Source organism: Barbus barbus (assembly GCF_936440315.1).
Source record: "Barbus barbus genome assembly, chromosome: 25".
Classification (NCBI taxonomy): Eukaryota; Metazoa; Chordata; class Actinopteri; order Cypriniformes; family Cyprinidae; genus Barbus; species Barbus barbus.
This window is the reverse complement of record NC_136753.1, coordinates 9,658,210-9,680,553: the sequence shown is the minus strand read 5'-3', so window position 1 is coordinate 9,680,553 and position 22,344 is coordinate 9,658,210. Positions and strand designations below refer to the sequence as shown.

The 22,344-nt window shown below is 36.9% G+C and overlaps 1 protein-coding gene across 1 annotated transcript in view; it reads right to left on the bottom strand.

Annotated features, from left to right (window-relative positions):
• The window catches only part of LOC306844455 (protein kinase C alpha type), a 154,703-nt gene that overhangs the window by 15,818 nt on the left and 116,541 nt on the right, over positions 1–22,344 (bottom strand). Inside the window, exons 6-13 of the mRNA XM_079376606.1 lie at positions 12,433–12,589; positions 10,453–10,587; positions 9,941–10,034; positions 5,156–5,296; positions 4,355–4,528; positions 2,951–3,042; positions 2,769–2,831; positions 1,696–1,834 (exon numbers count right to left, since the gene is read on the bottom strand). Coding sequence (XP_079232732.1) covers positions 1,696–1,834; positions 2,769–2,831; positions 2,951–3,042; positions 4,355–4,528; positions 5,156–5,296; positions 9,941–10,034; positions 10,453–10,587; positions 12,433–12,589 — 995 coding nt within the window. The remainder of the gene's footprint in view (positions 1–1,695; positions 1,835–2,768; positions 2,832–2,950; positions 3,043–4,354; positions 4,529–5,155; positions 5,297–9,940; positions 10,035–10,452; positions 10,588–12,432; positions 12,590–22,344) is intronic.

Genomic DNA, 22,344 nt, shown 5'->3' with positions numbered 1-22,344 from the left:
ACAAAAAAGCTACAACATTATACTAATACTAATATATGGCGAATACTATGGCTTTATTCTCATTATTTTGACTTTATTCTCTTATTGCAATGATTTCTAGTAATTCTAGTAAATAATGCTGTCATAGACTAGCTACTAGTCATAGAGCTAGTAAGAATATTATGAGGATGACAAGGACATTACTATACAAACTTTGACAGCCACTCCTACACTGACTGATTTGGTTTCTACCTCAAAAATTCAACAGCATTCTAAGTCTGGTTATGTGTCAGGGTTTGTTTAGTAAAATATAGATACAGAGTGTCTGCTTTTTTGTGTGTGAAGAAGTCTGAAAGACCATTGTGGCTGCTTTTACAGCAATTACTTTTAAAGACTTGCTGTAGGAGACAACTCTGCCACCCACTGTCATGTCATGTTAAAAACATAGAGAGGGACAGAGAGAGAAAGATATGAAGAGTGTGCGTCTGAAGATGTCAGAGCAGATAAAAGTCATCAATATGAATTGTTGATGTGCCACAGGTAACCTGCATTGTAAGTGATTATGTGTCATTGTGGAGGCATCCTCATGCTAAGGCCTGCTCTCGGAAGTAAAGTTAAGAGAAGAGGAGCTTCGGTACAGAGAAATAAGGACAGCTTCACAATAGGATCTGCTCTGAATATGAAAAGATCTGTATGAAGAAAAAAGCGAAGAAAGAAAGCACTGAAAAGTTTCCATTACTGCAGAATTATTCAAATGGCTCTATTTTAGTGCATCATTAATTGCAATGGACCATTTACTGTGATGACGCATTTCCACAATTATAAACATGTAGCAAAAATAGTTTTTTAAAAAATATATATATATATTTTTAAATGTACAGAAAACTAGTTTCTAATACAGCTGTTGAAGGACTGATGGTAAATTTGACATCTTTCTCTCTTCTGACTAAAATATTCATTCTCTCTAAATTTTCCCTTTTCCCTTTTTTGGTAAAGTGATAGAAATGCCATTGTGGATATATTCTGTTGCTATTGGAGCAACGAGGAACACAAAAAATTATATTTGTTGTGGTTTCTGTTCACCTCTATTGAAGTTTTAGCAACTATGACAACTTCCGCTTGAGGGCACCTCTAAAATATGAAATGTCTATAGAGAAATATGATTAAATTAGTGGGGCCAAATGCCAGAAGAAATGTCATAGTCAGGAGGTAAGCAGCTGTTTATATATTCTTGAATAATGATTAAAATAATTAAATGAAGTCGCTGCTCCTGAAACTTTGTTTTAGAATTACAATTTTAGAATTATAATTGTTAAAATCTGTAGCATGTAGCATTAGCATTTGAAATAAGGAGGCAAAATTTTACTTAGTGTATATTTCATACAGTTTCAGTCAAAAATCAACCACTTGCTGCAACCCATAGGGAGTCATTTGGAATTCATTGGGCTCAAGGAAGGCAAAAGAGACGCTGTCTGCTTTTTAAACGGCTAATATGGCTGTTGGACTGTGTCACTGTGAAAAAACCCCAAACATTTTCATCCTATGGATTATTTTCACATTCAAAAATATTTTGAGGAGGTACTGCCTCCTCTGAGAATACACCACAGGTTCAGGGTCTTCTAAGCACTGCTGCTACTCACATTTACATTCAGCATTAGCTGTCAGTCTGGGAGGACTGCTACTGCCCGCAGGAAACACACTCCGTCACACACTCACCTCTGGAGCAATGTAGTCTGGCGTTCCACAAAATGTACGGGTGGTCACACCCTCCACAATGTTCTCCTTGCACATACCAAAGTCTGCAATCTTAATATGACCCTCTGCATCCAGCATGACATTGTCTAATTTCAGATCCCTGAAAGTGATAAAAAATAACACAACAGTACATCACTATAGACGAAAATTAGAGGATGAGGTTACATAAAAAAAGATGTTTGTCTTCCTGTTTAAATATTTTTATTATCTAAACAAACTCATCTTGCTTTTTTTTCCGCACATAAGCACAACAAAAATTAAGTTTATTTTAGTTCATGTTAAAGCAAGTGCAGTGTTTTTCTTTTTTTCTGAAACAAGGACTCTGTCTCTTTCATTCCTGCTGACGTCAGTTCATCTGTTTGCTCTATTTCCCTAGGCCAATTTAGTCGCTCAAAGAAAAACAAGCCAAATAACTAGGTTTAGCTCCTAAAGAGAGACAGACTTAAGTGAATTCCTGGTTGAAGGTTGGGCTAAATAGCGATTTGGTATTTTATTAATGTTATTTGAAATGAGTCATGGCAATATTTAACACATTTTACAAATAGGTTACCATGATATTCTTTAATGCATTAGAGACACAAATGATCTTTACAGCTGTGTCTAATAAAGTAAAATAATAGAATTCAATTATTATCTAGCCAGATGTGCACTTTAAATCATAGAATTCACATAGCATTTTCCTTAAGATGTGACCTTCAAGAAATAACACTATTTGCACCCTTTAGTGGAAAGAGAAGTAAGTGTAAAAAGTAATATATAATACAAATAATATACAAAATCAACATTTGGTCTCACACTAGCTATCCCTTACTGACTAATTAATTTAGGCAAAATCTGCAACCCTGTTATTTGTTACTCAGTTTGTTTGTTTATTTATTCCCCAATTGTAAGTCGCTTTGGATAAAAGCGTCTGCCAAATGACTAAATGTAAATGTAAATGTATTTATTTATTTTTATTGCTTTAATGTTAATCTGCTGATTATTACATTAAACTATTGACAGAAAGGTCTGAATTGGATCTTATGTGTATTCACCTGTATATGACTCCTTTCTTGTGCATGAAAAAAAGCCCTACAGCAATCTCTGCAGCGTAGAACCTGCAACAAGCAGATTATTTGACATAAATTCACCGTAATCTACAAACAAACACAAGGTGATCCATGCTTTAAAGTCCAAACCCAGAAATACAGATAAACACAATGAAAGAGTGGCTTACACTGCTTGTGGCTCCTTAAATTTGCCCACTTGCTGGATGTGGTACATCAGATCACCACCATTAACATACTCCATCACAAAATACAGACGGTCCTATGATAAAAACATATAAAAAACAATATAGAACACAGTTTAGACAAACTTTAATTCTGGTCTTGTCTGAAAGGCTATGCCTAAAAATGTAAAATTCAATTAACGCTTTTCTGTGAAATCTGACAACTTTTACTGACCAAAATCTTCATACTGGATTACTTTCAGTAACTACTGCTTACTTTTCCAGATGAACGTCGGGGGAAAAATCTAATCTAATCTAATCTAATCTAATCTAATCTAATCTAATCTCTAGAGATTTATCTTTCTTGATTTATTCACTGAGGTAGCATTATTGTTAACTCAGAAACTTTCATTTGGTGGATTATCATAAGCTTTAACAAAAAAAAAAAAACATATATATATAATGCATATATATGCATACATACATACATATATGTTTTGTCTGTGAATGTTATTAATGACTTTACTACTCTATTATGGTTGGATGTGGATGCAAAGCATCTCTAGAGTAGATCTGCATATGGCGCCTCTCTCATTTTTCTTTCTCTGTCATAAAACCATGGTACTGCCACCTCACCATCAGAGGTCACTATTGCCAAAGTAGTTTTTGTTTGTCTTCTTTTGGACTGTTACCTAGGGATTTTTATTTTTTATGCTTTTCACTTGTTGAACATAATATTGGTGTCTTCTGTAAATGGATCATTTACCTGCCAATTTACATGCTCTGTGCATGTACACACTAAAAAAATTCACGTCTATGTAATTGTCCTATTTATTTATTTAGCTGCATGCTGCTTTATTGTATGATTTATTTTGCTCCCTTTATGTCTTTACATATTTATAATAATGCAAATACATTTGCATTGGGAAAACCAACCAAGGGTTTTTGTGAATATTCAATCCTTCTAAGGGACATTGATTTGCTGAAAGGCGCATGTTTGGTTTGTGAGTGCCATTAGTGGGATTACCATTTAGCCCACAGTCATAGCGACTGGTTAACAGAGGCTTCTGTTTGCTCTCAAAGTTGCCAGTTATGTGTGACCGGTTCCTCTTTTTTTTTTACTTGCTGCCTTTAATTTACGGAATTATTAAATTTGTCTTCAAAAGGTTTATCTTCCTAGACATGGATTTTTCTTTACTAATAATGGTTGATACACACCCTTGTAAATTGTGTAATATCTGCCTGCCAGTCCAACTGTGTCTAGTTTTAGAATATTTGACTGATGAAGATAAAAGTCTTGCACAAACAGTAGATCATCATGGGTTTGATTACCAGATAATGTAAAGTAAATTATTTGAGTAAAATGTCTACCAAATGCATAAATGTTAATTTTAGGAGAGAGTTGCTCACCACAGTCTGAAAGCAGGAGTGGAGCTGGGTGAGGAATGGAGGTTTGTCCTGCTGAGCCAGAACCCGCTTCTCCACCATGGTGCATTCAACATCGTCATCCTGGATGACCACATCCTTCTTCAGGATCTTTATAGCATATAGTTCATCAGAAGACTTCATCTCAGCCAGTATCACCTGATGGAGAATAGCAAATGCTCAAACTGCCAGTGAGGGCCATTAGCAAACCTAAAATATACCAAATTTCACTGAGAAAGAAAAAGCATTATTTCCTCTTACATACGCTGTTTTGAAAACACATCATTATTTTTTTATTTTATTTTTTATTATACTAGGTAGGCCCCATTTTTAAGAAAAACCAAGCCAAGAAAGGCAGCACCCAAAATCACAATATAAAATTTCTATATATATATATATATATATAATAAAAAACAAATAATCATTTACAACACTTATGATTAAAAGATTACAATTCAGATTACAATTTAACAACCAATTTAAATTAAGTAAGAGTAAGAGTGCCTTTTAAAATGTAGATAATGCAAATTGTTCCAAAAAAGTGAAATTAAATTAAATTAAATAAATGAATAAATAAATTGAGAGGAAAATTAAACAGAATGTTAGGAAAAGTCATGAGCACAATATCCTGGGACTGTAAACTGGGATATTTTACTATCATATGCAGTCAATAAGCACTACCATACACACTTCATATGAAAGGGAGGGCCAATCGTACAATTGTGAGTAAAAACTGCTGTGCAATTATTAAAACACCTAATTATGGGGAAGTGATTGGAAACTCACCTTTCCAAAACTGCCTTTTCCCAATACTGCCAAGAAATTAAAGTCTGTGAGCTTGACACTGTCGATACTGCTTGAGGGTAAAGTGGACCTACTGTCATCCAAAGTGGTGATGTTTTTTTGGGATGGACCCAACTTGGCTTTCTGCACACAGACATACAATAGCTGTAAAAACAAGCCAGAACTAAAGGCAAGCTTTTCCGATAATGCTCTTGGAATCCCATAAGCAGTTAAGATGGATCTGGAAAAAAAATTCTGTCATGTGAATAGACCTCAGTCTGGGTAGATTCCACATAATTTGTACTTTTTTTTTTTTTTTTGCAAATGAAAATGTTGCTGTGATGGAGATAAATGCACAGTCCATTCGACAGGTTGTACAATCTTAATAATATTACAGTAAGTCTAAATTTCACATAATGTTTGTCAAAGTTGCCCACCAGAAATTGTTTTGGTAAAACATATTTTCAATGTTGCGCCAGCTCAACAACTGACAGCAAAGTCGAAAAAAAACAACAACAAAACCCCCCCAAAAACAAACAAACAAAAAAAAAACATTACAACCTCTTGAACTTTATGGCTAACATTTGTGAAAAAATAAAAATAAAAATAAAATAATATAAATAATATCGTATCTACTCTGACTAAGGTCCATTAACCTTTTAGAGATGCAGCCCAATAAAGCATAATCCACTCTTTGCAGCATCATCTGCATTTCCTACCAATGTCCTTTAACACAGTCCATACACAACAAGGCTCATTCTAAATCTGCCTTCTTGGAGAATTCTGGGTAGTACCCATGCAGTTACCCAAGGCAGATGAAATCCTTTCCATCACAGCATGCAGAAGTCAGTCAGCAAGCCAAGATTCTCAACCAAGCTAGACTGGGTGGTCTTGAGCTCAAACTACAACAGCAGCGCACAATATAGTTTTCATTGAAGAATATCTGATTTTGCATAACCTACCTTCCTACTGAATTTATGGAGCCAATAATATATTGGGACAATTTTCAAAAGTTCTTTTTGCACATTGTGCCAACCACTTCAGAGGTCCTGTTTAGGGCATAACTTGGGTTGATAGGGAAGTCATCCAAACAAGAAGCTCTACAAGTCAGAGTTTGATTATGATGAAGTTGTTGCCATAATAGCGACATGTCCGATATGGAAAATATCTGTCAAGCAAGTTTGTAACAGCTACAGCGAAACCCTTTGAACTCTGAATTAGCTATAGAATGACAGTGACGAGAAACACCAGAGCAAAGACTGAAGGCCTCTATAAGGAATCGCTGAAAGAAGAACCTTCTTTAGCCTTCTGTGTTGTTAAACAGCTTTTGAGCCTTCCAAGTTGGTGGTTGGAATTGAAGATTAAAGAATATAAAAACCAGTTCACTGGGTTCCTTGGAGTGTAATGATTTGCTCTTGTGTTGGTTTTGATTGCTTCTATTGTCCTCAAGTTGCTTTGGATAAGAGCGTCTGCTAAATGACTAAATGTAAATTCTTCGGTGAGAAGCACTTAAAGATTATGCTGTGGTGGAACACATATTACACAGAGTCTCTACAGTGGGACAGACCAGGCGAGTAAGACCTCAATCTGTTAGCAGAGCCATCAGAGCCAAAGTGGCGATACTCATGACGATGCAAGTTTAGTGATGCAGCAGATTTGACTGGATCAAGATGGACTGAAGGTAGCTGTTCTCAGGGGAAAGGTGCTTATTAAGGTTGCCAAAAAAGATCAAATTTCCTGACAACAACAATGTGATGGAGGCTGACCTAATCTCCAGCTGAAAGCTCTTTGAGATGTCATTAATAAGAAAAAAGCTGAAAGACACATAAAGCATGTGTTTTTAAATCTCACATTCTTCAAATTTTAGCTACTTCATCTGGGAGAACTTTTTTCCCCCATGCTATGCCATTTAAGACATGGCTACACTCTACAATGTGTCAGAAAATACTCGGTGATGAAGACACCGATGCCATAATAAAGGGACTTCATTTGTGCTAACTGTGAGAGAAGGGGGCTGCTTCAACCCTTTGGTGGTTTTCTTTAAGACCAAAAAATAAAAGATACTTTTTAAAAAATATATATTTTCGTATTGTTCTTCATTTCTCCCACCAGATGGCGCCAATCTCCCTTCCATGCACTGGATATTTATTACTTTTGCTATATTTTAACTTACACATTGTATTAAATGAAAATAATATGAAATACTATTTTATATAAATATTTTATATAAAATAGACAAATTTAGAAGTGAATTTTGTGTAGTACCATGAAATTGTCTCAAAATACTAAATATTCAAAAATAAATATTGAAAAAAAATATTACACTTATTGTCTCAGCCTGTGTTTTAGTGAAGAATACCAGAAGGTTAAAGACATTGGACATAGTTTTTTTTAAATAATTACCTTTGTTTACTGAGCTGTTAGGTCAAAGTGCAAGTGTATTTTGCATCAAAAATGTGATGTCTCCCTGCAGCAAAATTCATTCCCACGTCTATGCATACCTGTATATCAGAAACCTATCACTGCCCCATGAGCAGGCACACACAACAAGTATTCTCTGCAAAAGGTCTTCACACAAGATGAAGCTTGATTAATGTAGCGACCATTTAATAAAAAAGTGAAGCAGATAAAATGGGCATATAACCAGCCAGCCAATCAACACACACATATTTGAACGCTGCTGCTGACACGCACCTGCTCAAGGTCCACTAAAGTCTGATCCTGAAACCACATGGGAGGAGTAAGCAGAGATATACATGCAGACAGGTGTAACAGGCGTGAAAAGGAAAAGACAATATTTATCTAATCTTCCAAACCACAGTTATAGACACTTATCTCTGGCAAAGTCTGACTACTTAGTATGTGGATGCAGTTGAGAAAGTCTGGGTAAATGAGGCGTCTCACTAGCCAACTTGTATGAACTAACTTTCGGTAGGGTTTTTCTCACCTGCCGACTGTTTTTGATTAAATCTCGCCCTCTTCAGTCGGAGGTCTGTCACACACACACTGATTAAAATTGACAGACAATGCCTCTGAATTTTCTGATTTACAAATAAGTGAAGCTTGTGAAAGAAAAACAACAGGAGCACTGCACGAACATGAAGTGTTGTAATACTGACTTAAATCTTAAATCTATGAGATATTAATTTGTCATAGAAAGAATGTCCACGCACAGAAAAATAATTAGATTTGGAAAAAATCAGCTAGTGAGACGCTGGCAATTTAAATCCTATATCAAATAGTTTTTTTTTTTCAATAGTCCCCCCCCCCGATAATTTTACTATATATTCCATTCCATTCCTTTGTTTGCTTAAAAGGCTATGGGTATATTCAACACACAGCAACCAATGAAGCTACAAGCACTTGTATTGCTTTAAACGATGCGGTCCTGCAGAAGGTAAACAAACTAACTGATTCTCAAAGCTGATGGTGACTGACATTTCTCATCTAGTGCGCAACTAGCTTTAAATGTTTTATGAGTCACGTAGACATAAACAGCTCCAAGGCAGCTATAATGTATTTCTATGTGTACTAGCATCTACAGTGTGTTTCTCAGGAAAGCTACAAGCAGATGAAAAATTTATATCTCCTAATCATGCTTCCAATGCAACAATATATCTGACATGTACACAAAAACAACAGCTAATATACTGACAGATCTGCTCCAGCTAACATGCTAAACAGATATACAAACTGAGTTACGTAATGTTATTGTTGACATAACAATGTATTTCACACTCTTGGGGGTCTATAGGCCTGAGGGTCACTCTAATAATTTATTGACGGTATTTGCCAATCTACTCATTCTACCTAGTCAATAAAGACAAAATAATTGTTTTAAAATAATGATTTGATTCTCATTATTTATGATTAATTCACAATAAGACTAATAGCCACAGACTAATCCAGGGGCGGTTCTAGACCCTTTTTGTCATCTCAGCCCCCCTAAAACTATAATCAGCTATCTGAACGATCAGGCCAGTGCTGCTTCCTCAAGAAAGTTTATCATTCTCACTCGTTTATCGATCAAATGATAGATTGTTAATGTGCGTGCACACATTTGAATGAAGCGCACACGCACTGAGAGGCACTGCACGCTAGGTTTCATGAAAGTGCGTTTCAATGGCACGGCACGATTTTCTGTTTCTATATGGTGTGCTTGATACTCACCTTCCCCACACCTCTAAACCTAACCATTGCGTCTCTTATGCACACCAAAGTCAGTTTTTGAATATAAATAGCATACCAAATAGAAACAGAAAATCGTCCCATTGAAATGCACTTTCATGAGATCAGGTCATTCCCTTTCATGTCTTCTCGAGCAAATAAACAAATACACAAAATATTATGGCTGTCTTGACGAGTATCCAAGTAAACGCAGTCGGTTAAATAAATATAAATGTCGGATGTGTGTCAGTATAACAGATCCATGCATTTCTTATATTAGGCTAATAATGTTAATCAAACAAAAGAAAACATGAGACTCATTCACTAAGTAACTTCTGTAACTTTAATAGGTAATTGTGTCTAATTACTTAGTTTTCATAAGCACAGTAAAATACTGTTTATTTAGGTAATATGTATAATTTTATCTAATGGTCTCTCTGAGGGCTAACCCCCCCTAAAGATGAAATCCTAGAACCGCCCCTGGACTAATTTATTATTGGTTCAGCCTCAGGTTGAATTCTTGACACAAACACAATTCTTTTTTGATTTGTGTCAAAAATAGCTTTTCTAAACAAAAACAAGAGAAGTTTGTGAGGTTTGCACATAAGGATAATAGCTCACCTCAAACTTCTGTCGGAACTCGGTATTCTCATCATCTTCATCTGGAATGGGCACATTGTAGTACTCCCCCTCCTCCAGGTTTAACATTTTATACCTGCATCACAGGTAAAGAGATGGCACAATTTATGACTGCGTATTCATCAAAGCAAAGTCCCTACAGGTCTGTTTATTTACCAAAGATTCATTCTGTTCAGAATCTGTAAAACAATATTTATTTTTTCTCCAAATAATTTCATTAAATAAATGATATTCCATAGCATGTCTGCTTAATTGGCTACAGTGGTGTACAATTTTGGGAAATATTATGTGAACAACAACATCAAATTAGTCTTTTTCTGTCACACAAGCTAGCTTCAGAAGGCTTATAATAGAGTGCACTACATGGCTTTGATGTTGGTTTTTAACTAATGAGATGTATCTAATAACAGTAGGAAATGACTAATTAACAAGTGACCAAACCTTTTTCCTGTCAGATACTTACATGGGTCAGTGAGAAAGAGACAAATCCTTACCATCCACACACTGGGGATTTCATGAGCTCAGACACACCAAACGACATTGAGCCCATGAAATCATTACGGGTGGTTCTGTCCCAGTCCCACACCTCCACAGACAGCCGACGGTCCTTATCTGCTGGCCTCAGTTTACTGGAACATACAGACAGACACACACACACGGACCCGAATGAAGCATTGCATTAGTGCTCTCCTCATCATATTCTAAAGGCTTTTCAGCTACTCAGGGGCCAGATTATTCAGATGAAAACTCAAGAGAGGCTAAGAATGTTTTTTTACAGTAAATTAAATATATAATTTTCATTGTAAATATTAACATGAAAACATAAACCGAGTAGCCTAAGCAGCTATTTACAGACATCAAAATAGTAAGGGTATTACAATAAAGTTTAAGGTTCGCTAAAAAATTACTTCAAAAAGATGAACTTGATCTCCCATCTAAATGAGTCTCATCTTTAGAAAAAGAGGGCGAGATTTCAAACTGTCTTCATGTATGCAGATTTAGGCCCACATTATGAACATACGATGACACACATTGGTTAAACATTTAAAGCATAGAATATAAGCAAACATTTCCACAAATATTAATAATTCCTCATTATTGAATTTTAAAGGTAACTTTTTTTTTCTTCAAAATTAATACATTATGAGTACATTATGAATTCAAACTGTGTATTTGTCTTATCCTAAATCACTATGGTGAGCCTCTAATAAGTGTTTATATTCAGACTATTTTAGACCTCCATCTGGACAGCCAAATCCCTCACAATCTTCAAGAAACTACTGAAAACTCATCTTTTCTGTGAGCATATAACTGCCTCCTCATAAAAATATCTATTCCTTCACTTTTTCTGTTCTCTTACTATCCTTATCCCTTCCTGACCTAGCTTTTACTAATTTGAACGATGACTGAAACCTTCTCATGTTTATTTCCATCTTACGGTAAATCGATTGTTGTATTCCTCAATTGTAAGTTGCTTTAGTTAAAAGCGTCTGCCAAATGAATAAATATAAATATAAATGTAGACCTGTTGGGACGATCCCTGCCGGAGAAGCCTAGTACCTGCATGACCTTCGCATCCATAAACAGGTTGAATGAGCTCCAGCTACAATGGGGTTTTTTTCCGCATGAAGCATGCAGTTTTATTTATGAACCGATAGAGCCCTAACAGTTAGATAGTGTACCTTTAATTATTTCATTTTTATTTACGATGTCATCATCCACCGGTACAGATGCATCACTGTATCAATTGCTGTGTTTATGATTATCTGTTCACAGTCACTTATGATGTGCATAATTGATGTGATTGAATGTATGCACCTAAACGGTGCTGGTCCCTGTGCTTTTCTTTGCCACCACCTATCACTTTGACTGCTTCCCCACCATAGAAATAGCCTCAGCATTCAGCCCAATTCTTTACCTAATAAGGTAGGGATGAGGGATGGATTATAATAGCATCATATAGTACAGATCATATCACAGAATTATATATTCAGTGATTTAAATTTAGGACCTTATATCAATTTGAACATAGACCTTCTCTATGGAAGTCACTCTGTAGAAAGGTTCACTCCACTATACCAATGAATAGCCATGTGACATCTTTAAAAATCTTTCGTATTTATCTGTATGTTCTTCATTTTTAGCTGATGTCTGATTTTTAGGAAGATATAAATAATTTTTATTTTGAATGTTTGGTATCTTTTTAAGGTGTGAATTGCTTTGTCCACCTTGGAATGAAATGTATTAAATGTTTGTGCCATCAGTTGAAAATCCATTATCTAATAGCCATACATTAAAACTGATGATACAGTATACCTGCATGGAAGTGTATATTTTATAGAGCAAGTAGTACCATGTTGTGTAAAAATCAATAAATAATACAATGCTTATGCACATACAGTAAAACTAACAAAAATGACACTTTAATCCTAAATATTAGGCTGTAATAAAAAAATTAAAATGTTGCGACTCACAATGTAAATGACTCGTTCCAAGTCGGATTCAGGGAAGAACGGACGGTTTTCGTTTTCTGCTTCGTCTCATGTTTAGGGTCTGGAATCAACTTGAGTTTTACATATGGATCAGACAATCCATTTGGGTCCATTGGAATCAAGTTCTTGCCTTCCCCAACTGCAACACAATATGCCAAATAAAAGATGACATCAGAACATTAAAATAAAAAAATATATATATTTATAAAATAAAATAAAACATAGATAAATAATAGAGGGCAGGTAACGAGGCTGAAGTCTCAGGGAAACGTAACTCCACATAAACTATGAACTGTGACATAATAATAAAGAAGTGGCTTTAAATGATAATTACTATGCAATATGAATTGACTATGAATGTTAGCAACTGGATTAAGTATCATAATCAGGGTACAGAACACTCCAGATCAGGGTCATGCTGTAAGAGCAGAAATGCACATGTAGGTCTTTAATGCTTTTTGTTGAACTGATCTTATATGAAGGCATTCCAAAACTGTTTGTCTGGTTTAGAGTGCTACTTTATATAATCACACATGACCAAACACACACACACACGTTTGTTTTTGTGAAAAGTGGGGACATCACATAGGCGTAATGGTTTTTATACTGTACAAACTGTATTTATACTGTCATTTGTCACAAAAACGCGCGCACACACACACACACACACACACACACACACAATGCACAAGACAACACGGAAAGACCTGCTACACATTTCCTTTACTCAAACCCACAGAAAGGTTAGACTTTGAATATCTAAATATGTCACAACCAACAAGGCTAATGCAAACATGTGGTGTGTCACTAACATTTATATCACTGAATACAATGAAAACATGGAAAACAAAATAAAAAAATGCATATAAAGAATAAATAAATAAATAATGGAGGATCTGTGTAAGGACTTTAGTCTGTGAAGTAGACATCACCAGACTACAACTCACATAGATAACACACTGCCTGAAAATGCAAATATTAACACTGACTACCTCAGTCCCCGAACTGCTTTTGTTTGACAGATAGGAGGCACCCTACACATTAATGACCCAACATGTCTCTGTGTTTGATTCTCTCTCTCTTTAAATTCATTCATTCAATTTAAAAGCACTTTATTGCTATGACATTACACATACAATACCACAAACCATAAATTCAAAATCCAGGAACACTAAATAGAGTGGAAATATAACAATAAAATATAATAGCAACAATAAATCAGTTAAAAACAAAACAAACAGCAAGATAGCTATTGACAACAATATATGCTTCTGACAGGATGTAAAGATATGGTCCTCAAGGATGTGGCATTCTAAAACCATAACCACAACACAAACTTCATCTGACCAGGAAATATTTTGTCTAGCACAGCTCAAACATAGGTGTGTGAAAGTCAATGTAGACTCGAGAACTATAACTACAACACGATACCTATGAATTCTTATGTGAAAACTTAGAATAAAGAATTAAAACATTAATTAACAAATTTGTAGTCAAGGTAGTCATTATTCATAGATTAATTTTTGTGTCATACTTAAGGTTAGTTCTTGATTAGTACATGCCTTAAATCATCATTAGTTCTTATAAAGTGATATTTAATTTAGTTATTAGTTACTAATTATTCACATACTGTTACTGAGTATGCAGATGCATGAAAAGTAATTGAGTTTCAGTCAGACGTTTAAACAAAATTAGAACGTTCAGTCCATATTATGCTTCAGCTGAAACTATCATCAAGATTTTTTTCTTCTGCTGAGACTCTCGGGGGAAACTACGGTATGAAAATGGAGGGTCAGTAGTAGTAGTAGTATATATTTATTTAATGCCATGTTAGCATCTTAGGCTATTTTCATGGCAAAAACAATAAAAAAATACAAGTATAACAAATACAATAAAAACCAGCAAATAAACAAACACAAGTTATATTACACAAGATTTTTTACATTAACATATGATAAAAAATTCTAAAACTTTATCTGGCAAAATTATACTAAATAACTCTTTAAGTGAGTTCACTTCATAAAAGACTTTTCTACATACATTGAAAATGGTGGGTCAAGATGATAAACTACAAACAGATAATCAAGGAAAAGGGGGAAAAAGCTTTGTGTTCTTCCCTTGGGCCACCACTGCAAAATAAACATTGCTGGCATATTTGTCCTCCTCTAAGACTAAATACTTCATAGCTCTCTTAAGAGAACTGCACACTAAGGTCTTCCCCTCAGAGGCGTGATGCATGATGGATTAGATATCTTGAACATGAAAGTACAGTCCACAACATGGCCAAAAGTATGTGGACATCCCCTTCTGAATAATAGTCTATTTCAGTAATTCCACTGATGTCAAATCTTAATGCTAGATCACACAATGACATTTTATAGAATTTTGTGCTTCCAACTTTGATGCAACAGTTTGAGGAGGGTCTTTTTACAAAATGACAATGCCAGTGTCTAAAACAATGTTCATGTAGAAATAAAATTACTGTGTCAAGTGTGGACGAACTTAATTGGCCCTAGTCTGAAGCCCTACTGAGCACCTTTGAGATAAATTGGAACAACGAGCCAGGCCTCATCCCTCAATGAGAGTGTCTGACCCCCCTGTAACCTTGTGTCTTGTTCACAATCTAATTTCAAAAACATTGAAACAATCATGCTTTCATAACAACTTCCAGTCTTCTTGAAAGCCTTTCTGCTAAATGTTGAACAAGGATGTGCCGCCATTAAGAAACAAGAGCATCAGTGAGGTCAAGCATTGATGTTCACATTTGCCATTCCAATTTATGCAGAAGATGTTCAGTGGGCTTCAGGTCTGGGATTTGTTCAGGCATTTCAATTCCTTCCACACCAGAATCATTAAAGCATTTCTACGGTATATGGACCTCAGTGAGCTTTGGCACACCATTACCCTGACGCCAGATTAACTGTTGTCCTTCCTTGCACCACTTTTGGTAGGTCCTAACCACTACATACTGGAAACACCCAATAAGATTTGAAATTTTGGAGATGCTTTGACCCAGTCGTCTAGCCATCACTATCTTGTCACTCAGATCGTCTTGCTTTTGCATTTTTCTGCTTCCAACACATGAAATTCAAGAATTGTTCACTTGCTGCCTAATATATCTGATATATTCAATATAATCAATGTTATTCTCTTCATCAGTGGTGCCAGTGGTTTTAATATTATGGCTGATCTGTGTATAGTGGCATTGCCATACTGGAATAGAATTGATAATATTAATGGTAACACTGGTAATGCATTAATTAACATGAACTAACAATGAACAATATATTTTTTACAGCATTAATCTTTATTAATGTTAGTTAATTAGCTGATGTTCAGGTTAGTTCACAGTGCATTAACTAATGTTAAAGGTTGCACTTTAATTTACAGTATGTGTACTTACATGTACTTACAGTGTACCTATCTAAGAAACTACAGGTAATATAAGGGAACTACATGAGGTAGGGTTAGGTTTAGGTGTAGGTTCAACAGATACAACTTTTGATCTTAAAAAATATATTATTACATGTTGAGATTAACATTAACTAAGATAAATAAATTCTGAAGTAGTATTGCTAATTTGTATTTCATTTTAACTAATGCTAGCAAATGAAAACTGAAAAGTGTTACCACATTTGACCCAATCAGATATTTCCTCAGTTTTTCTAAAATGAATCCATAAATTCTCAATTTTTTTTGACTGGTGACTATACATGTTTTCACTGTGATTTGTGACCTTGTGAACACTTAAAATTAAAACTTAAGCAAAGAAAGAGTTAGCACCCACACGCACACATATTTCTAGCAAAACATATCACCTTTATTTCTATAGTGCTTTATACAATACAGACTGTGTCAAAGCAGCAACAAGGCCTGCTTGTATAAATATGTTTCTGTATCTGGGCACTCCTTCTCACCTCTCCTAAAGCTTTACATGGTATATAATAGAGCAGATGTTTAATTATGTGACGTTTAGCATACAAAATTGTTACAGATATAACTCACCACATCATCATTACATTAACATAAACATATACATATGCATGTACATGTACATACTCATAAGCATATGTGTATGCCAACAAGCAAACAAAGCCCTCTATTAGTGCACTCGTGCACGCATGCACACTCACACAATGAGTATGAATGCAGTCTGTGATCTATTCTTGAACTCATCAGTCTGACATTCTGCTAATGGCATTTTTTTCCTCAACCATTGAACGTCACACAGACTAAATCACACTGCAGCTGTGTGTGTGCAGTTAGCTGGCACGTTGTAATCAGGCTGATTGTGCAGGTGCAGTTCCAGCACTCCAGACTCTGAATGTGTGGATCTGAAGACTGGGGCCTTCAGGCTCTTCTAAAAGCAATGCTATAATACAGGGGATCAGCTCAGCTGTACAAATGCTATACATACAAAATGTAATGTTTTAAGGCTAATATACTGGTGACAACACAACACAGAGTATCAGGGTAGCAGCGTTTGTGACCATACGTGCAATTTTTCACAGTAGTCCAGGTGATTTGTGCAAAATTTGAGGTGAAATGTTCACTTTTTCATAAAAGCATGAAACTTGGTACAGTTGTACAGGTTAGGGCCCTAAACATTTTCAGAAATGGAACCATCGCAAAAGCACCTCGTGGTTGCCATGGCGACCATTTAACTTTCCGCCATAACCTAATTATGTATTTTGTGTCATATTTTTTAATCAAACATAACACAGAAAAGGTGATGTCTACCCCTATGTTTTGATGGTCAAGGATTTCAGCGATACCATATACAGCAACATAAACTGTTCAGGTGAAGAGTTAATGGTGAAATCAAGAATGTGAGAAGGAAATCATAGTATCTGCGCATCACAGTATTACAGCATTTACAAAAGTCCATATTATGCTATTAATTTATTCTTTCTTTGATAATTAACTAATATTTTATTCAATAGTACAATAAAATATTGTTTTAATTAATAAATTGTTAATTTGTTACATTTATATAAAGCTTTTCTGGGTACTCAAAGAACTTTACATGGAAGAGGGAAACTCCTCAACCACCACCAATGTGCAGCATCCACCTGGACGATGCGACCGCAGCCATATTGCACCAGAACACCCACCACACACCAGCTTAACTAACATTTTATTCAATAGTACAATAAATGACTGTTTTCAAGAATACAATCAAATATTTCAGAGATATAAAAAAATCTAAAGTAAGTGTATTTTTCCTTACCTCTCAGAGGTAATAGTCAGGCTGGCAGTAGTATGTTTCCAATACATTCTTGTTCTTTCTCAACAATGCTCTAACATCACACGCAGACGGCAACGCAATCTTGCTAAACTGCGTCCTATCTGCACCTTCTGCTGCACCTCTGTCATTTTCTCTGGGTCTCTGGAATTGTCAGTCAGCTGTCAACAAACTTCATTCTGGCCATTGCTTCTCAGTCTACGCTCAATATCTTGGGCTTGACTGAGACCTGAATTCGTCCAGAAGACTCCGCAACCCCTGCTGTTCTCTCTAACAACTTCCCTTTCTCTAACCCCCCATCAGGTTGGAAGGGTTCTGGTCTTCTCATTTCTAATGATTGGAAATACTCAACCCACTCTTCCCTATGCAATATAAATTCTTTTGACTTTCATTCTATTATGGCTACAGCTCCTGTTAAACTCCATATTGTAATAATATATCGCCTTCCTGGTTAACTGGACACCTAGAGGAGCTGTATGGGCTGCTGTCCTCATTCTCTGTGGATGGCAGTCCACTTATAGTCTTTGGTGACTTCAAAATCCATCTGGAGAAGCCTTATACTGCAGACTTCCACTTTCACTCCTAGCTTCATTCGATCTCAAATGGCTTACCACAACAAGCACCAGGGGCACCGCTACGGATTCTGGGCCCCCTGGACAGCATATTCACTTGGGCCCTCCTATAGTAAGTGTATTTTTCCTTACCTCTCAGAGGTAATAGTCAGGCTGGCAGTAGTATGTTTCCAATACATTCTTGTTCTTTCTCAACAATGCTCTAACATCACACGCAGACGGCAACGCAATCTTGCTAAACTGCGTCCTATCTGCACCTTCTGCTGCACCTCTGTCATTTTCTCTGGGTCTCTGAAAACAATGATGCGCTTTCTGCTGTCTCGTCTTGAACAAGAGTGCTTCACAAAAATGAACCGAAGGTCAGCGAATACATGCCTCACAGACATGATAAATATATCTATAGAAAGCTTTAAATTACTACTTAACGAAATAAATCAAATCGAAAACAAAAACTCTTTCATTATAATGCGTGAAGATGCACTTCTCTCTAAAGGCGCATCTAATGAGGAGATGTAGTCAAGATCAACATCTTCATCTTTGGCGACACTGACACAGACACTAGTTTATTAGTAAATAATTCAAATATCTCCTTACTATTTCCCCCCAACACATTCATGGTAATTACTTTTGCTGGGGCTTTGCGTGCCTTTGAACGCAGAACTCTTCATCTGCGCTGAGGTATGCTCTATGCTGCTGCGGTACTCTAAACACCGTCGAGCCGCTCTTGACAGTCAAGGTAGCACGGTCTCGTGTTGTTTCCACCAGCATGGCAATTTTTTTCATCACTAATTGATGGATGTCTAAAATATAAAAATAAGGAGAAGCCTAAAAACAGGCCCGAGGCTGAACTATGACGTAAAAATTGGCCCAAAGCCTGGCCCTAGAGGTGTAAAAAAAGTCGGGCCAGGCTGAAATGCAGGGCTCTAGCGTTCCCCTCGGTAGAAATCACGTTTCCCCCTCATTCTCTCTTCCCTCACCCACTCATTTCTCATCTCTGGATGTAAATACAGCAACTGACACTTTATGATCCACTTTAACTTCTTGTCAAGACTAGGGCTGGGTATCGTTCAAAAATGTTCGATATCGATACCGATACCTTGAGTTCGATACCGGTTCCTGAACGATACTTTTTTCGATACCAATTTTATGAAAACAGTTTACAATATCTCAAAAAACTTTGGTTGTATTTTTTTCAGCTTGTTGACATGTATACAGACTCAAAGACTCATCTCCTGAGCCACTGCACAAAGGAACAAAATATAGCCAACACAATAAATCAGTACAAATAATTTTAATAAAGCTCAAATAGTTTTCAGTTTACACTAGTGCGTGCTCGTTTTAAAACGCATAGCTCAGACAGAATCATAATTTCTTTTCATTCATTCTAGGTTGTTAAAGACTTCAAGAAATTTAAAATCTTTATCCACTTTCATAAGTGGATGTTTTATTTTCTTTCACAATATGTTTTATTGTTATTAAATTCTATTTTGTAGTATGTCTAATTATTTGAATGCATAAAAACTACTTAATTCAAATTTATTCTTAAAACAGCCTTATGAAATGTTTTCTTTTTCCTCAGAACTTCTGTGTTCTGTATCTGGTTTTCAAATGAAGGCATAAAACATTAATTTCATTTTTCTTTTAAATTATTGAAAATAAAACTTTATTTATTTATTTTGGCAAACAAAATTTTACTATTAAAATTAAAACATGGAAGAAATGTTGTGTGATCATTAATTAAAAAATAAGAGTTTTAATAATTTTAATAGTAGCCTAGTAGTAGCAGTATGTACACTCTGCTGAACAATATTAATTTATTTCTGCCGCAGTGTCTTCCAAGTTAATCCGAACTTTTATTTTGATGGGTTTCCAGGAATACCTTTACAGTTCTGTGTGTATATGATATGACGCAAGTTTTACTCAAATCAAAGGTAAAATGCTCATGAAGTGACTCTCAGAGCAGTTCTAGAGCTGTTGTTCATGTGTTTATGTCCTCATTTAGTGAGACGGCAGACACTGAAATGTCACGCGAGCTTCAGTCTGTGTCAAGTAAGCGAAACTGCACGATATAGAGAGCAGACTGCTCCGTACGCTTTCGAATTGCTCTCGCGGATGTCAAACACTGATCAATCAGCACCTCGTCACTTCTAGTCAAACACACCTAGTGCTGCAGGCTTATTGGCTCACTGACGTTAATGAGATTAACCCCTTAGGTATCGAAATTTGGTACCGAACGACAAGACGTTTTTCGATACTCGGTGGTATCGAGGCAATTCGGTCGGTGCCTAAAAAGTATCGAACTCGATACCCAGCCCTAGTCAAGACAATATCTGTCTAGACAGGCCAGTGCATACTACTCCTTCTAACCTAGAAAGTTGCCCTATGTCTCATCATCTTTACTGGATTTTTGCTGAGCAGTCTTTTGGGTAGCTCACCAACGTACTAGATGTCTCTAATACAAAAAAATTAAATAGGCTTGACCAAAATTTTTGTGGGGAGAAGAATTTACTGAAGATGGTAGTGTAGCAGTTCTTCAATAGCGATGTTAGTATGTATTCCTTCAAACAATCTTAACCCTTGTACGTATTCTAGCTTCTCCCAATGTTCTGTCTGTGGGATAGAATTTTATACCTGAAGACAAAAAGGGCTAGAAACAAAAGGTACTGATAGGACCTTCCCAATGGAGATCCTGCAATCTACAAGACGTTCCTGAGGAATGCAATCACGCAGTGTGACTGCACGGCCATTGGTTCGTGCAGTAATAAAAAACGAACCAATGGCTCGTCAGTTGTATTGCATGAGCCTATGGCGGCAAAGTCCGCCAGAGCCCGCCAAAAGGGGCGGGTCATCTGGCTATATAAGCGGGCGCTTCGCCATAGGAAAACCCAAGAGAGGTGGCCTGCTCTTTACGCAGAGAGAACCCGAGCCTGTAGGGCTGGGACATCCAAGTTATAGAACCTGGCAAATGTGGACGGTGAGGCCCAGCCGGCCGCCGCACAAATGTCTGCCATGGACACACCACTAGACCATGCCCAAGAAAAGGCCACGCCTCTAGTGGAATGGGCTTTCACTCCAATGAAATGTATGCTAGTGCGATAGCGTCAACTAACCATCGAGATATTCTGTGCTTTGTGACCGGAGACCCCTTGGTGCAGCCACCAAAGCAGACAAAGTGTTGTTCCGTCTGCCTAAGGGGCGCGGAACACTCGATGTACATTCTCAATGCCCTGACCGGGCAAAGAAGGTTGAACTCTCGGTCCTCCTCAGAAGAGGGGAGCGCAGACAGCGTAATAACCTGGGCTCTAAATGGAGTGTAGAGCGCCTTAGGGACATAGCCATGGGACATGGCTGACACGCAGGCCCGGTTCACCTTGACGCGAATGCGTCCATGACGCCACGCATGAGGCGGAAATTAGAGGTTTCAGCCAGTACTGAAGGGGTCTAATCTTGAGAAGGCCCAACCGAAGAACTGGCGATGCAGAGGCCATGAGGCCCAGCATGAATGAATGAATGAATGAATGAATGATGCATTTATATAGCGCATTTATTGTGTATTGCCGTACACCCAAAGCGCTTTACAATCATGTGGGGGTCTCTCCTCAACAACCACCTGTGTGCAGCATCCACTTGGATGATGCGACGGCAGCCACAGTACAACGGCGCCAGTGCGCTCACCACACACCAGCTACAGGTGGAGAGGAGAGAGTGATAGAGCCAATCATGTGGATGGGGATTACTAGGAGGCCATGATTGATAAGGGCCAGTGGAGGGAATTTGGCCAGGACACCGGGGTTACACCCCTACTCTTTACGAGAAGTGCCATGGGATTTTTAGTGACCACAGAGAGTCAGGACCTCGGTTTAACGTCTCATCCGAAAGACGGTGCTTTTTACAGTATAGTGTCCCTGTCACTATACTGGGGTGTTAGGACCCACACAGACCATAGGGTGAGCACCCCCTGATGGCCTCACTAACACCTCTTGCATCCTTTGAAACGATTTGAGTGGGTAGGAGGCTCCAATCTTGAAGGACGCTGTGAGCTGCCATATGGCCGGAGTGCGATCTGGCGCGACTTTT